This window comes from Brassica napus, chromosome C8, assembly GCF_020379485.1.
Source record: "Brassica napus cultivar Da-Ae chromosome C8, Da-Ae, whole genome shotgun sequence".
NCBI lineage: Eukaryota > Viridiplantae > Streptophyta > Magnoliopsida > Brassicales > Brassicaceae > Brassica > Brassica napus.
In genome coordinates, this window is record NC_063451.1 from 17,934,432 (window position 1) to 17,950,972 (window position 16,541).

The window sequence follows — 16,541 nt, forward strand, 5'->3', positions numbered from 1 at the left end:
GCATCCCAATGATTCTATCAAAGTGGGCGCCATTGGAAGAGAAAAAGGAGGACGAGGAAGAGGTTAAGATTGTACCTATGTGGGTTACAATGAAGAATGTACCGTCTACTATGTTTTCATGGAAGGGACTAGGTTTCATTGCTAGCTCAGTTGGGAAACCTGTGAGGCTGCATCCCGAGACGGAGCTTTGTTCGAATTTCGACGAGGCTAAGGTCTTTGTAAATGCAAACATGACAAAGCCACTTCCTAATGCGTACCGTTTTCGATCGAAGTCTGGTATAAATGCGAACATTGAATTCACTTACCCATGGGTACCTACGAAATGCTCTCTTTGTGCTAAATGGGGTCACAATGAGAAGGAATGTTTGAAAAAGAAAGAAGAAGTAAGGGAGAAGGATGTGGGGAATGGAAAAGAGAATGTTGTCCTACACAAAGTGCTAATATGGAAGAGACAATGTCAGTGCCAGAAAAGTCAACGAAAGGAAAAGATACTGAAGAGTTTGACGCGACTGTGGAAGTATCTGTAACTGATTCTTCAGATCTTGTGGGTGATGACGCAGTTGAGCAGCCCAGTGAAGTTGAAGAGATCAGAGAGGAAATAGGGGAAGCTGCTGAAAGCGGAGCAGAAGTAAGGGAGAACTGGTTAAATGTCTCTCCGGGGAAAGTAGGAAGATCAGCTGAAAAGAAGCAGGATTTGGAGACAGTTATCTCTCCGTCCAGATTTCAACTACTAGCTGACGAAGAGGAAGAGGAAGATCATATCACCACTCATGAGCCTGAGGGTGATCCAATCAGAGTTTGCACCAAGGACGATATCGAAGAAGGTGAGATTTTGATTTCTGATGGTGGAAAAACAGAGCATACAAGTCGGGAGGGAAAGGTTGGAAAACCGATCCGATCAGCGAGGGTTGAGAAACGAGTAAACTCTCAGAGTGCTGCTACCACAAAGGACTCCAAACCTAGTGGTACCAGCAAAAAACGTTTCTCCAAAAAACATTAATATGTCGGGCTTCTTTTGGAATGTTCGCGGCTTAAACAAATCAATTAAACATTCCGTAATAAAGAAGTGGTTGGAGGAGAAGCAGTTTGATTTTGGCTGTTTGATTGAAACTCGTGTGAAGGAAGAAAGAGTTCCAGAAATGGTGGGAACTATGTTTAAAAATTGGTCGATCCTAACAAACTATGAGCATCATAGGTTGGGTAGGATCTGGATAGTCTGGAGAAACAATGTGAGACTCACTCCTTTCTATAAGAGTAGTCAGCTGATCAGATGTTCCATTAAGTTGGAAGCGATGCAAGAGGAGTTTTTTTGCTCCTTCGTCTACGCATCAAATCTGGATGAAGGCAGAAAAGAATTATGGAGAGATCTCTGTGATCACCACAACTCTCCGATAATTGGTACAAAGCCTTGGATGATACTAGGTGATTTTAATGAAACTTTGGACGTGTCCGAGCACTCGAATTTTGATAGCTCGCCGTTAATAACCTCTGGAATGAGAAGGTTCCAAGACACTGTAAATCATTGTTCCTTGACTGATATGGCTTATCATGGCCCTCTTTTCACTTGGAACAATAAGAGGGGAGCTGATCTTATATCAAAGAAGCTGGATAGGGTCCTTGTTAATGAGGTTTGGAATCAGGACTATCCTCAGGCCTACTCAGTCTTCGACGCTGGAGGCTGTTCGGATCACTTACGCTGCCGTATTCAAATTAACACGCCAGCACTTTCTTCAAGAAGGAAGCCGTTTAAGTTTGTTAACGCAGTTACCACACTTGCGGAGTTTCTACCCATGGTGAAAGATTTTTGGGCAAATACAGAACCTATTTTCCTCTCAACGTCCTCCCTTCATAGATTCTCAAAGAAGCTTAAAAATTTAAAACCACAGATAAGGGGTTTGGCGAAAGACAGGATGGGAAATCTGGTTAAAAAATCTCGAGAGGCTCATGAAGATCTCTGCAAAAAACAGGAATTAAATCTCTGTTCTCCATCTTCTCAACATATGGAGGCTGAGAATGAAGCTTTTACGAGATGGGAATTTGTAGCGGGTCTTGAAGAGAGTTTCCTCAAGCAACGATCGAAGCTGCACTGGCTGAACATTGGTGATCAAAACAATAAAACATATCATAGTGCTATCGCTGCTCGAGAGGCGGTAAATGGAATCAGAGAAATACGGTGTCGAGATGGAACTCTGGTAAATGATGAGAATGGAATAAAGGAGGAAGCTGAGAGTTTCTTTCGAGAATTTCTCTAGCACCAGCCTCCTGATTTCACAGGAATGGATGTCGACCATCTACAGGATCTTCTTCCTTTTCGATGTACAGATCATGATGCTCAAGCTCGGATTAAGACAGTTACTCCCGAGGAAATCAAAGCTGTGCTGTTCGCTATGCCTAGTAATAAATCACCGGGACCAGACGGGTATAATGCAGAATTCTATAGATCAACTTGGGCAATCATTGTTCATGAGTTTGTGGTGGCAGTTCAGTCTTTTTTTGTTAAAGGTTTCCTTCCGAAAGGAGTCAACTCCACCATCTTAGCTTTGATACCAAAGAAAACAGAAGCAGTGGAGATGAAGGATTATAGACCGATATCTTGCTGCAATGTTCTCTACAAAGTTATTTCAAAACTCATTGCCAACAGGTTGAAGTTGTTGCTGCCTCAGTTTATCTCAGCAAACCAATCTGCATTTGTTAGTGAGCGGCTGTTAATAGAGAATCTTCTTCTCGCTACAGAAATTGTGAAGGACTATCACAAGGAAAGTATATCTTCTCGGTGTGCCATCAAGATAGATATATCGAAGGCATTTGACTCTGTCCAATGGCCTTTTTTGCTAAATGTTCTCCGGGCGATGAACTTTCCGCAGCAGTTCATTCATTAGATTGCTTTGTGCATCACAACACTGTCGTTCTCTGTTCAGGTTAATGGTGAATTGACTGGCTATTTTCAGAGCTCAAGGGGCCTCCGTCAAGGCTGTTCTCTTTCGCCATATCTGTTTGTAATTGTTATGGACGTCCTATCTAAGCTTTTGGACAAGGCGGCAAGTGTTCGAAGTATTGGATATCACCCTCGCTGTCAAAACCTGGGTCTGACTCATCTAATGTTTGCAGATGATTTAATGATGGTAACTGATGGGAAGGTGAGATCAATGGAAGGAATAGTTGAGGTTTTTGAAAAATTTGCCAAAATATCAGGTCTACGTATCAGTATGGATAAATCAACCATGTATATGGCTGGTGTGCCTACAGATATTCGTTTGGAGATTGAGAGCAGATTCCAGTTCAGAACTGACCAACTTCCAGTGCGCTATTTGGGTCTACCTCTCACTACTAAGAGTATGAGTAGTAGCGACTATCAACCCCTCCTAGAAACAATCCGGAACCGTATTAGCTCATGGAAGAACCGTTTCTTATCCTATGCTGGTAGACTTGAGCTTCTTGGATCGGTGTTGTGGAGCATCTCAAGCTTTTGTCTCTCTGCTTTTCGGCTTCCAAAGGCATGTATACGAGAAATAGATAAAATCTGCTCAGCCTTCTTATGGTCTGGAAGTGATCTTAATCCTCGGAAAGCTAAGGTGGCTTGGAAGGAAGTGTGTCGTCCGAAGGACGAAGGAGGACTTGGCCTCCGATCACTAACAGATATGAACAATGTCACATTGCTCAAGCTTCTTTGGCGTCTCGTCACGAACAAGTCATCACTCTGGGTGCGCTGGATCCATACCACTGTCCTGAAGAATGAGTCTATCTGGTCTGCGAAGGATAGCGATAAAAAAGGTTCCTGGATGTGGAGAAATTTTTTAAAAATTCGAGGTCTGGCTAGACAATTCTGTAAGGTAGATGTTCACAATGGCAAATCGACATCCTTTTGGTATGATCAGTGGTCCCCAATGGGTTGCTTGACTGACATTTTTGGACCACGGGGACAGATAGACACGGGCATTGGCCAGCATGATACTGTCTACACAGCTAGGACAAAAAGAAGGCGACGAAATCATCGCTCAGAAGGTCTCATTAATGTGGAACACCATCTCATATCATTGCCTAGCTCTGACGCAGAGGATATCGTTCTCTGGAGGGGAAAACAAAATATCTATAAAAGTCAGTTCATTACTCGGGACACTTGGAATCTCATCAGACCAGTGAGGGAGAAGGTGGCTTGGCACAAGGGCCTATGGTTCAGCCAAGCAACACCGAAATTCCGGTTCTGCTCATGGCTTGGTCTGCATAATCGACTCACCACAGGAGATAGGATGATATCGTGGAATCTAGGTATTGACGGGGTCTGTGTGCTATGTCAACATCATCTTGAAACTCGGGATCATCTCTTTTTCCGGTGCACCTACAGTTTTTCTCTCTGGAGTAAGCTAATGCGTGAGCTCATGGGTAACCATTACACAGATGAGTGGAGCAGTATCATATTTTTCATGTCGCAGTCTCAGCTTTCTCGAACCCGGACGTTCCTTGCACGTTACGTATTTCAGACCACGCTCTACATGCTATGGCGGGAGCGCAATTCTCGAAAGCACAGAGAGAAACCACGATCACCTGAGACTCTTTTTCGGGTAATTGACAGGCAAGTCAAGAATCGCACTACTTCCATACGAACTCTGGACAAGAGACTGGACATGGCGTTTCAAGATTGGATTGTAGCAGTGGGGACATAGCTTTTCTATTCTTTTGTTGTTAAAAAAGTCAGAAACAAAGTAGCTTTGCTGTAAACAAGTTCATTTTCTTTTGAATCGAATTTAACATTTTATTCAAAAAAAAAAAAAAATTCTACGAGAAATCTTCATTCACCAAAGCATTTCTTTCAGTTTCCGTTGTACCAAGTGAGTCACGGCAAAGCATCGAAAACATTTGTGACGAAGAAAACTCGAGAATAGATGTAGCATCGTGCACAAAGAGACGCTTTCCTCCCGATGTTGGCTAGATCCACCTCTGGTCGACCAATTCGTTCCAGAAACGAATGTGTCATGAGAATCCTTTCATAAAACCTATGAAAAACGTTCTGCGACTAGATCATAATGAAATAAACTTCGGTAACACTCCATGAGTAACTCCAAGCAACTTTCACCTAGGATCAAAATCACGGCAGAAACGTTTCTCGTGAAACCCACAGAAACAACGCTTCTTTAACATATGTTTACATATCACCGATCTACAAACTTCGTAAAACCGGTCCCCGTTACTTACGCGAAAAATCCTTCGTACAATCAGACCAAGTCTTACGAAGAAACTTTCTATAGTTAACATAAAAGGCTTTATGAAGAACCATGCGGCTCGCTGGCTTCTTCTTTTCTTTTCCCTCGGTCACATCCGAGAAGGCAGTCGTCCCGCCACTGACTCCACACAGGTTATGTAGCAAACCTCTTGGGCTTCGTCTTCCTCAAGCAAAAAAGATTCGATTTTCATAAGATTATAGGTCACATTGTACGAAATATTCGTCGTATAACTGAAACCTAGAGCGGAGAATCGTTTTCTACGACTATCGGCCATATTAGCATGGATAACCCCGGCAAACTTGGCCTATCAATCTCAACAAGCTCTCTTTGGCCCTCGGTCAATTACGCCTTCCACTAAAGGTCCAAACCAATATTTGCCATCCCCTTTAAGGACAATCGTAAACTAACATGACCTTAAATGTTAAAGTACCATGGTCTAATCCTTGACCTACAACATCTTTGGCTATCTTAGTGAACACATCTCTCACGCCAAGCCAAACTATTTGAGAAACCATAGCTCCATCACTTAACGGCTAAACGACAATCTACGATTTGTCTAAAAACGCCGTATGACTGTTAAGAGAATAATTATCGTATAGCCTACAGTCGGAAGTCATATGATAAATTCTTCGTAACGAAACTCAGTCCTAACAACCAAATGGTTGAAGGAGGATTTAAACTTTTCGAAAATTGACCGAGTTCAATACGCTCCACAATTCACTTTAAGCCTGCAACGTTTTACCCATAATACGCGGCATGTAAGAAAAAATCTGTAACAAAGCTTCTAAAGCTATACGAAACATCCTAAAAAAAATGCACGAAATAGATCTCGGAAAGCCAACACTTCACAAAGCACTATGAAGGAAAACGCTTCTTCCCATGAAAAAATTTACGCGACACCTCAGTCCTAATTCCTCGATCGCAAATCAAATTATTAGCATCCAAACAGGAACAACAATTTTGGCTGCGAACATCCGTAGTCAAACAAGAACATTTCTCAAACGCAGGGCTAACACTAAACCCTTGCAACATCGCAAAACATTTTCAAGCCCGCGAACATTTCAAGCAAGAAACGCGGCATACGAAAGAATAACAAATCTTCAGCCTCGCGAGACGTCGCAGACGCCTTAAGATTCGTTCTTCGACGAAATATCCTTCCTCGATAAAAACACTTTCTTGGAAGACCAGACAGTCGTACGCACTAACATCTTCTCAAAACATATCCTTCGCGAAGACTCGAAACGGTATTTTTTACCATTAAGTTTGTTGCTGATCACAACGAACTCTTAACGTCCTAAACAGACTTAGCCATCTCATGAAGATGACTCTCGTACATCCGACACAAGGATAATAGCGCTATAAAAGAAACCCAAAATTTTTGGTCAGCACTTCCAGGAGGCTTAAAAATTGTCATTGGAGAGATGCTCGGTTCCAATCATACAAGTCGTATAAGCCGAGAACCTATCGCGGACTTTAAATCAGTATGGAATCAGGATGAAACTGAAACGGGATACGTAAGTCGAATTAGTCATCGCACCCTCTAAAACCAGGAGTAAACCTAGGTCTTGCCCTAAACCCAACGCACTGGTCTCTAACATCTCTAGGCATAGTATCAAAAACCTTGATACGAGATCCCAAAATTTGTCTCTTTGCCAATATTTGAGCGTCTTCAGAAAACCCGCAAGATTTACACACTGCAGAAAACTCTCGAAACAGATAACGGATATATCAGTTCACACAGAGTTAGATTACGAGATGACAACTCGTAGTCTTCCTTCTACACCCATATAAAATGCCATCGGCAGCAACACGCCTGAAAACCGCTACATAAAAACTAGACCGTAAAGGTCTCACTGGAAAACAAGTCATAAGAACCTTAACTCCAAGACGAACTACGAAAGGCTTGATCCCTTCAACAAGGGTACGTAGGCAGCCGTCATAAGGCGCAGCCCCAATCTAATCGCGTTCTACTCTTAGAAGAGCGAGAAGACCACTTACCACGAACCTTTTCGACCATTAATTCCGCCTAACTCACCTAACTTGCCAAGCCACTCGCTAAAACCTCACGCTAGAAGCTCATGGTTCTAACGAGCTGGGGGGCTAACTGTTGGGGTCAAAATCGGTCACGACGGAATCAATGTCTGAAAGTCCGTGTTGAGGTCGAAAACGGTTGCAACGAAGTTAACGTAAAAATCCACGAAGAAGAAAAAAACATAGAAAAATTCTTCGACAAATATACTTTCGAAATAGATTCTTCTTTACGAAAAACCTTTGCGGAAGAAACGCGAATCATCGGACAAGAACTCGAAAAGGATCGTTACGCAGCGACCAAACGCGTGCTCTGCTCGGTCGCTATGTTGCAACCAAGTTCGAGCCAAAGCTCAGTCACTACATAACAGCCAAACGCCCAATCCGCTCGGTCGCTACGTAGCGATTAAGCTTGAGCCGTAGCGACTGAGCTCGAGTCGGAGCTCCGTCGCTACGTAGCGACCGAGCTCGAACCACAAGCTCAGTCGCTACGTAGTGACCGAGCTCTTCTGAAACGTCGATACGACATCAGTCCATGCATTCTCGTCTACCTTTCGATGCTATCTCCCAAATACCGTAGCGAACCCATCTCACGTTCCCCGCCATTTCTAAGTTATCAATCAAACTTTACCGTAAAAACGGCGGAAAGTTCATTCTTTATCGAAAGAAGCCGTAATAAACGCTTCGAGTCGAAAGACGGCCCAAAGGGACCTAAGACACGACTCGAGGCCCAACTTACGATTTCTTAACCAACAGCCCGTAAACCGCATGTCGGTTTACGCTTGGTCCGCAAGGGAAGATAAATGTCAAGTTTCCGCGGATAAATACGAAATTTTGAAGATAATTACGAAGATCGGAAAAAATGGAATATCTCCATTTTTATGCTATGGCGGCTTAAGGGCAGAAGAGGAAAGGCGTAAACTGACCTTGGAGCCAGTATATAAGGGGTCCTAGGCGAGAGGCATGGAGAAGATTTTTCAGAGCAAACTTAGCACTTAGAGCAATTTTAGGCAATTTTCCGTTTTTGTTATTCGAGCTACGACTCAACTAGGTTTAGCCGTCTTAGGGTTGCTAGAACTAGGAATCTCGCCGACAGCTCTCGTAGCCCAGACACTTACCTTGTTGTAAACGCTAAAACGCATATTCGGAATAAGACTTCTATTTGCTCTCTTCTTACGATTTTTATACTTTATCGTTGTCATTATCGTGTTCTGATTTGCTTGGCGTGTGGTATTAGCAGATATCCGGGACCTCTGGAAAATTAGTTTCCTTATTTAAACGGAAATCGACAGTGCGAATTTCGGTTCCCACAGTATTGAAGTTAAACTTGATTTTGGGCTATGCTTAATTATGGGCCAATAAACTCTTATTGGACTAAACCCAAAATTAAGCTCAATTTCTAGAATTATCATCACCTCATCAAGAAGAAAAAATCTAGATATTGTAATAGAAAAATCTAGAGAATATGAAAAAAATCTAGGAAGTAAGGATGTTATAGTAGAATAATCTAGATATTTGTAAGGTAGTTTAGATGGCTATAAATATCTCTTCATCCTTTCATTTGTAACAACACAAGAAGTTGAACAAGTGTAATAATAAAAAAGTTTTTCTTAAAGAAAAAGTGTTCTACTCAAAGTTTTCTAATCTTTTGAGAGTTTTTCTATATTATTCTTCATACTTAGAAATTCTCTTGGTTCTTTTGGGTTCTCGGGTATTACGGTCTTGGGCTAGTGTTAAGCACTATCAAGGGTGGTTTCCTTACATCCACAAGGATCAGATGATTATTGGCGTTATGACCGACCAGATGATTATACAGATCTTCTCGTCAGCTATGTTCCAAGTGTGGTTCAAATTCAGCAGGTGAAGGCAAAAAAAGTAATTAGTCCATATAAGTTGCCTAGTCTCTTTGAACAAGATTAGTACAATTATTATTTTGTGGTTTTTTTCTGTTTAGCTTTGTATAATAAAATACATTTTGCTTACTTCTTTTATAATAAATTTTGGTGATCTTAGTCAAATAATCAAATACAACGCTTACGACTTCTTAGCCATCACTTGTAGATGCTCGTGTACCTATTTTGAGTGACTAGGATCTACACTAATGACATTGCAATGCTCCTTTGTTCTCCAATCTGTTTTGCAGACCGCAAACATGATGGCTATACCTCGTAAGTAACCTATCTTTGATGCTACTTTATCATTCTTCGGCCTGATGCTCCTCACATCCCCGTTTAGTGCAACGAAAGCATATGATTTAAAAAATCTAGACAAAGAAGAGAGAAAAAGATTAAGAAGTTAAATACCTGAAACCAACTCTTCTAAAGATCCTCCGCCGTCTTTGTGCAGTGCATAAGTAACATAAGCACCAGGTTCAAATTGTTCCATAAGTTCTATGCCTCTTGCTTAAGATGGTGATTATTTTTCTATGTTCTGTTATTTTGTGTTTGCAGAAAGGGTTATGTCTTGTTGACCCATTGCCAAGGTTGTATGTAAAGGTATTTCAAATGCTTCGCTTACATTTAGATAGGCTTCGGCTTGAGAATTCACGAATTAAAAAGCCTTGCATACTTTAGATGTTAGTTTATCCTTTGACTTTCTCAACTGTGAAATGGAAGAAAGATCAATAAAACAATTACTCAATTTTCTAAAGTTTTTAATTGTTTAATGATCCATAATAAGTAGCTTACAATTTTAGCGGTAGATTTTATTTCGTCTGTTACTGCCCAATCACTATGGAAGTAGGCGGTGAGAGTGCAATCAATGTGTTTGATGAAGAAGATTCCCATCTCTAAGATGCGCTTAATGTACCGCAGTATTCGTTTGAGGCTGGCAAAATCAGAGACAGAAGGTATATGCACTATTGACATACATAGTTAAGTGCATATTGAGTTTCTGTTCGTGTTAAAGTAAGATACTGCAATTTACTTGCAGGCTCCGAAGTAGGTAGGATCAGCAAAAGCATGCTCTGGAGTAGCGAATGTATTCAGTTGGACCGTATGCAGTTGTATAGGTAATGGATTTTAAACTGGAGCACTTTCTTCCATTCCAACAGTGAGAAGTAGATAAGTTACATACTGAAAAGACCATTATCACTGTGGTGAACTTAAATACCAAGAAAGTAACGGAGGTTACCCAAATCCTTCATTCGGAACTGTCTATTGAGCTCAGCGAGTAGCTTTTCAAGGCCAGCAGCCTAGTTATTCAGTATGATTGACATGAGTATATCATTGTCTTTGCAGTAGAAGAACAATGAGGATCCTTGATGTTGCAGGAAAAGCAAAATTCAAGCAAGAAGCTGTTGAACTTATTATCAGCCGGTTTAGATTGGTTTGATTGTATATATATTTAGATGGTTTAGTTTGGTTTAGCCTATCTATATATACTTGTAAATCACACTTTGTACAGTTAACGAGTTTGGTATAACAACCATTTTATTTCATTTCTCCCATGAACTCGTCACTCTCATATGGTATCAGAGCCTTTCTTTTGCTCGTTTCTCTCTGATTCTCCTCTCCGATCTTCGATTTCACCACGGATCTAGCTATATCTGAGTTTCGTTTGACGTTTCGAATCAAGATTCATCGCTATCGGTGATTTCTCTTCTCGATTCGAGCTTCTCATCGCGTTCGGATTCGATCTTCGTCATGGTGAAACAAGGAAGGAAGATGAGGACACGCAAGACGGTATCAGACTCAGAGACACCAGCATTGAGGAATCGATCGCACAGCTCCATCAACGGCGACGACGATCTTGATGTTGATATTGATCCGCCTCCGACTGTTCCGGTTCATCGCGCTACTCAAGGATCAACACATTCTGGTATCACTTCGATCGACACTCATAGTCCTTACTTCTTGCATTCAGCAGATCATCCAGGACTAGTTATTGCGAATCAAAATCTTGATGGAACAAACTACAATAACTGGTACATTGCGATGCGGATGAGTTTAGATGCTAAGAACAAGATTGGCTTTGTGGATGGATCGTTGGTTAGACCAGATGCGAATGATCCTCTTTTCAAGATTTGGAGTCGATGCAACAGCATGGTCAAATCTTGGTTACTCAATACTGTCAATAGGGAGATCTATGATAGTATTTTGTATTATGAGGATGCTGTTGAGATGTGGAATGACTTGTATTCAAGGTTCAGGGTAAGCAATCTTCCTCGAAAGTATCAGCTAGAGCAGTCCATTGCAACACTGAAGCAAGGGAACCTGGATCTTTCAGCGTATTATACGAAGAAGAAAACTCTTTGGGAGCAGCTATCCAACACGCGAATCACCACTGCTCGTAGATGCAACTGTGATCATGTTAAGGAACTTCTTGAAGAGGCAGAGACTAGCAGAATCATCTAGTTTCTCATGGGCTTAAATGAGAACTTTGCTAACATACGTGGTCAAATCCTCAACTTGAAGCCTCGTCCAAGCTTACCTGAGATATATAACATGCTGGATCAAGATGAAAGTCAAAGGATTGTTGGTTCCAATCAACGCCTGAATCCTCCTCCAGCAGCTTTCCAGGTTCAGGACTCGACGGTTTCTGATCCCAATCAAATCTTGCTAGCTCAAGGAGGTTACCACAAGGTCAAGTTTTCACACTGCTCTCGTCTTGGTCATACTGTCGACAAGTGTTACAAGAAACATAGTTATCCACCTGGTTTCAGAGGGAGGAAACCATCTCCAGTTGCTTCTGCTAACATGACTATGTCACAACCATCATTCACCACTGAGAAGGACAAGTTTGAAGAAGTTTCGGGGGATCAAATGTCAAAGGATCAGATCCAGTCAATGATCTCCTACTTGAGTTCCCAACATCAATCACATAGTGTAACTTCCGCAACTGAAACGGCAAATACCTCTACATCGACCAGTGGTCCTTTGATTTCTCAGATTACAGGTAGCCTTTCCGGTAACTTCATTTCTCTATACAATCATTCTTATCATGACATGCTTGTTTCTTCCACTGCTAAAGAAACAGATGTGTCTCTTAGAGCTTGGATTATAGACTCCGGAGCCACACACCACGTTAGTCATGATAGGAACCTTTTCACATATTGTAAACCTTTAGATAACACCTATGTGACCCTTCCCAATGGTTATACTGTTACTATAAAGGGTGTAGGATGCATTTGTTTGACTGATTCTGTAATCTTGTTTGATGTTCTGTACATTCCGGATTTCAATTTTTACCTCGTGAGTGTGAGTGTTTTAACAAAATCTTTGAATACTGAAGTTTCTTTTACTGCAACTGATTGTTTCATTCAGGAACTTACTCAGACATTGATGATTGGTCAAGGTAGTCAAGTGGGGAATTTATATCTGTTGGATGTTCATAATAAAACGCATAAGTCTTTGTCTTTCAAAGGTATGTCGTCTGTTTCCATTGTTGTTGATTCTCTTACTTGGCACAAACGTCTAGGTCATCCTGCTCAGTCTAAAGTTGATCTATTATCTGATGTATTAGCCATTTCAAAAGCAAATAAAACTCATTCTGATCATTGTCATGTAAAGCATAAACCCTTTCCGGTTAGACAGAATATGTGTAAAAATGCTTTTGAATTGCTTCACATTGACACTTGGGGTCCCTTTGCTGAACCCACCGTAGATGATTCAAAATATTTCCTGACCATTGTTGATGATTTTAGTCGAGCAACATGGGTTTTCTTGATGCATGCTAAGTCTGATGTCATTAATATCTTTCCTGATTTCATTAAAATGGTTGAAAACCAGTATAACACAAAGGTGAAAGCGGTTAGATCAGACAATGCAAATGAACTTAAATTCACTGAATTTTATGCTGCTCGTGGAATCATATTATATCATTCATGTCCTGAAACTCCTGAACAAAATTCTGTGGTTGAAAGAAAGCATCAACACATTTTAAATGTTGCTCGTGCATTGCTATTTCAGTCTCATGTTCCTTTGAAATTTTGGGGTGATTGTGTGTTAACTGCAGTGTTCTTGATAAATAGATTACCTTCCCCTGTTATAGGTGATGTTACTCCTTTTGAAAGATTAACCCGTAAACAACCTGAGTATGAAGCTTTGAAAACCTTTGGATGTTTGTGTTATGCGAGCACTTCCACTAAGCATAGGACTAAGTTTGATCCTAGAGCTAGGGCGTGTGTCTTCCTAGGTTACCCTTCAGGTTATAAAGGTTACAAGCTATTAGATATAGAGACACATTCTGTTTCTATTTCAAGGCATGTCATGTTTCATGAGGATATTTTCCCATTTGCTTCATCAACCCTTCGTGATGATGTCAAAACATTTTTTCCTCATTTTCATTCTCCTGCTAAGCCTGATGATTTGTTCTCTGAACAAACATCTTCTGATACACATCATAATCCCGATGTGGCATCATCCTCGGGTTCCACTCCTTCTGGAACTCGACCTGTTCGAACCAAGAAACAACCCGCCAACTTGCAGGATTTTCATTGTTATAACCTCTCACCTGAACAATCTACACCTTACCCTATAGCCAACTTTGTTTCCTATTCTTCTTTATCTCCTCCTTTTCAAGCTTTTATCAACGCTATCACCAAAATAAAAGAACCTCAGAAGTATAAAGAGGCTTTGCTTGATCAGTTGTGGCGTGATGCTATGCGAGAGGAGATAGGATCACAAGAGAGAACAAAGACTTGGAGTATTTGTTCTTTACCTACCGGGAAGACAACTATTGGGTGCAAATGGATTAACAAGGTGAAATATAATCCTGATGGAACTGTGGAGAGATATAAAAGTCGCTGCGTTGGGCAGGGTTATACATAGGAAGAAAGAGTTGATTACCAGGAAACTTTCTCTCCTGTTGCGAAGCTATCCACTGTGTGCATTCTCATTGACTTTGCAACTAAGATGAAGTGGTCTCTTACGCAGTTGGATATATCAAATTATTTTTTGAATGGTGATCTTGATGAGGAGATTTACATGAAGCTTCCTCCTGGTTATGAAGAAATAACAGGTGTGTCTTGTCCGCCGAACTCTGTATGTCGCCTTCACAAGTCTCTTTATGGACTCAAACAGGCGTCGCGGCAATGGTACTTGAAGCTAACGTGGGTTTCAAGAAGTCTCACCATGATCACACTCTGTTTGTGAAGAACAATGAAGGGAAGTATGTTGCAGTGTTAGTATATGTTGATGATATCCTCGTAGCGAGTAACAATGATGAAGCTGTGAAGATGTTTGTTGCTGAACTAGAGTCTCATTTCAAATTGAGGAATCTTGGGGATGCGAAGTATTTTCTGGGGTTGGAGATAGCTCTTTCTTCAAAAGGCATCTCTGTTTGTCAGAGGAAGTATACTCTCGAGTTGTTGGATGATGCAGGTTTCCTTGGTTGCAAGCTTTCTACCATTTTGTTAGATCCAACTGTGAAGCTCTCCAAGGAAACGATAATACTTAAAGATGGGTCGAAAGTGATTCATGAGATGGGAGACTTGATACCGGAGCCGAAGGTTTATAGAAAGTTGATGGCCAGACTCACGTATTTGGCTATTACGCGTCCTGACATCACTTACACTTTGACCAAGCTCTGTCAGTACTCTTCGTCTCCACGAGAAGCTCATTTACAGGCAGCTCATAAACTCTTGCGTTATCTTAAAGGCACGGTTGGTCAAGGGATTTTTTATGCAGCTGATGGTACTTTTGATCTTCGTGGGTTCGCTGATGCAGATTGGGGTGCGTGTCTTGATTCACGGAAGTCTATCACAGGTTACATGACGTTTTTGGGAGACTCTCTAGTCTCTTGGAGATCGAAGAAGCAGCGGACGGTGTCGCGAAGCACAGCAGAAGCAGAGTTTCGTGCATTGGCTGATGCATCTTGCGAGATTGAGTGGGTTATACGGATCATGGCTGATCTCTTACTACCTACATCCATGCCTGTACATATCTATGGTGACAACACAGCATCTCTTTACATTGCCAATAACTCAGTCTATCATGAGTGTACCAAGCATGTCGAGCTTGATTGCTACACGATCAGGGAGCGTATTAATGTGGGAATGATCAAGACGATGCATGTCAGAACACATAACCAACTTGCTGATGTTTTGACAAAGGCATTATACCCTGCGCCTTTCAGAGATCTCATTTCCAAGATGGGAGTTTTGGATTTGTACACACCTCCATCTTGAGGGGGGTTATCAGCCGGTTTAGATTGGTTTGATTGTATATATATTTAGATGGTTTAGTTCGGTTTAGCCTATCTATATATACTTGTAAATCACACTTTGTACAGTTAACGAGTTTGGTATAACAACCATTTTATTTCATTTCTCTCATGAACTCGTTACTCTCATACTTATCAAGACATGCTTGCGGAGCTGCTTGAGACCATAGAGCGATTTGTGTAAGTTAGAGGCATGATTCGGCTTGGTCTTGTCCATGACACAATGCTGGCGTAGACTGTTTGAGTCCATAGAGTGTTTGATACTGTAGATGATTTATGTTTTGATAAGAATTTGTTGATAGGGAAGGCCTGGATCTTGTATCAGGCCAGGAGGAACCAAAGCTTGTCCTGAAAGATTGAGGAAGGAGAAGCTAAATGAGAGGTGCAATATGTTTATAGCTGAGTCACCAAAGACGGATAAACCGACTAGACTCGATGATGCAATATGTGTCTTGAATCAACTCATCATGAGATTGAAGAAACTAATTAGAATCTCTTAGACGACGAAATCAAGAGTCTCAAAGTTGGTTTTCACTTTCTCCTATAACAAAAATCTTGAGAGCGGATCTTTTTAAGTAAAGGTTTGGTTTTGGCTTTATAGCCAGAGAAAAATGAGCTGAGAGAGGAAAAGCTTCCGTTGAAGGCGGAGAAGGAGAGAACTGAAAGTCTGGTTCCATCTTCAGGGTTAATGGCTCAGATTCCAGCTCCATTTGGTGAAGACAAGACGGCTGCTAATTTATCCGAGTAGTTACGGTTACATGCCAGTGTGGCATTACTTGCCTCGGTCTGTTCGTGATATCTCTTGTGATCAAGATAACTCATGCCTCCTGCTTAAACTCTCAGCTGCTTCTATTTTGTTTGGCAACCAAAGGGTATTTAGAGATAAAATATCTGATGATCAAATTGGTTATAGGATTCTTATTGTTCCTTATTGGGCTTTATGCAAATATTTTAATAGACTCTGTTCTGACATAGTGGACAAAAAGACAAAATGTTCTCGTTGAGAATCGAACTCAAGATAACTCATGCCTCCTGCTTAATCTCTCAGCTGCTTCTATTTTGTTTGGCAACCAAAGGGTATTTAGAGATGAAATATCTGATGATCACTTGGTTATATGATTCTTGTTGTTC

At 41.2% G+C, this 16,541-nt stretch overlaps 2 protein-coding genes across 2 annotated transcripts; both read left to right on the forward strand.

Annotated features, from left to right (window-relative positions):
* The first annotated feature begins 1,001 nt into the window (after positions 1-1,001).
* LOC125591096 lies at positions 1,002-2,252 on the forward strand. Its single transcript, XM_048764500.1, has one exon. It carries the CDS (start codon positions 1,002-1,004, stop codon positions 2,250-2,252), a length of 1,251 nt encoding a protein of 416 aa, XP_048620457.1.
* Positions 2,253-10,891: 8,639 nt separating this feature from the next.
* LOC106413015 lies at positions 10,892-11,602 on the forward strand. The gene has a single exon (XM_013853863.1). The coding sequence runs from the start codon at positions 10,892-10,894 to the stop codon at positions 11,600-11,602; it is 711 nt and encodes a 236-aa protein (XP_013709317.1).
* Positions 11,603-16,541: the final 4,939 nt, after the last annotated feature.

Excerpts from the sequence above, each read along its gene's own strand:
- LOC125591096 (XM_048764500.1), top strand. The coding sequence starts at position 1,002 with ATGTCGGGCTTCTTTTGGAATGTTCGCGGCTTAAACAAATCAATTAAA.
- LOC106413015 (XM_013853863.1), top strand. The coding sequence starts at position 10,892 with ATGGTGAAACAAGGAAGGAAGATGAGGACACGCAAGACGGTATCAGAC.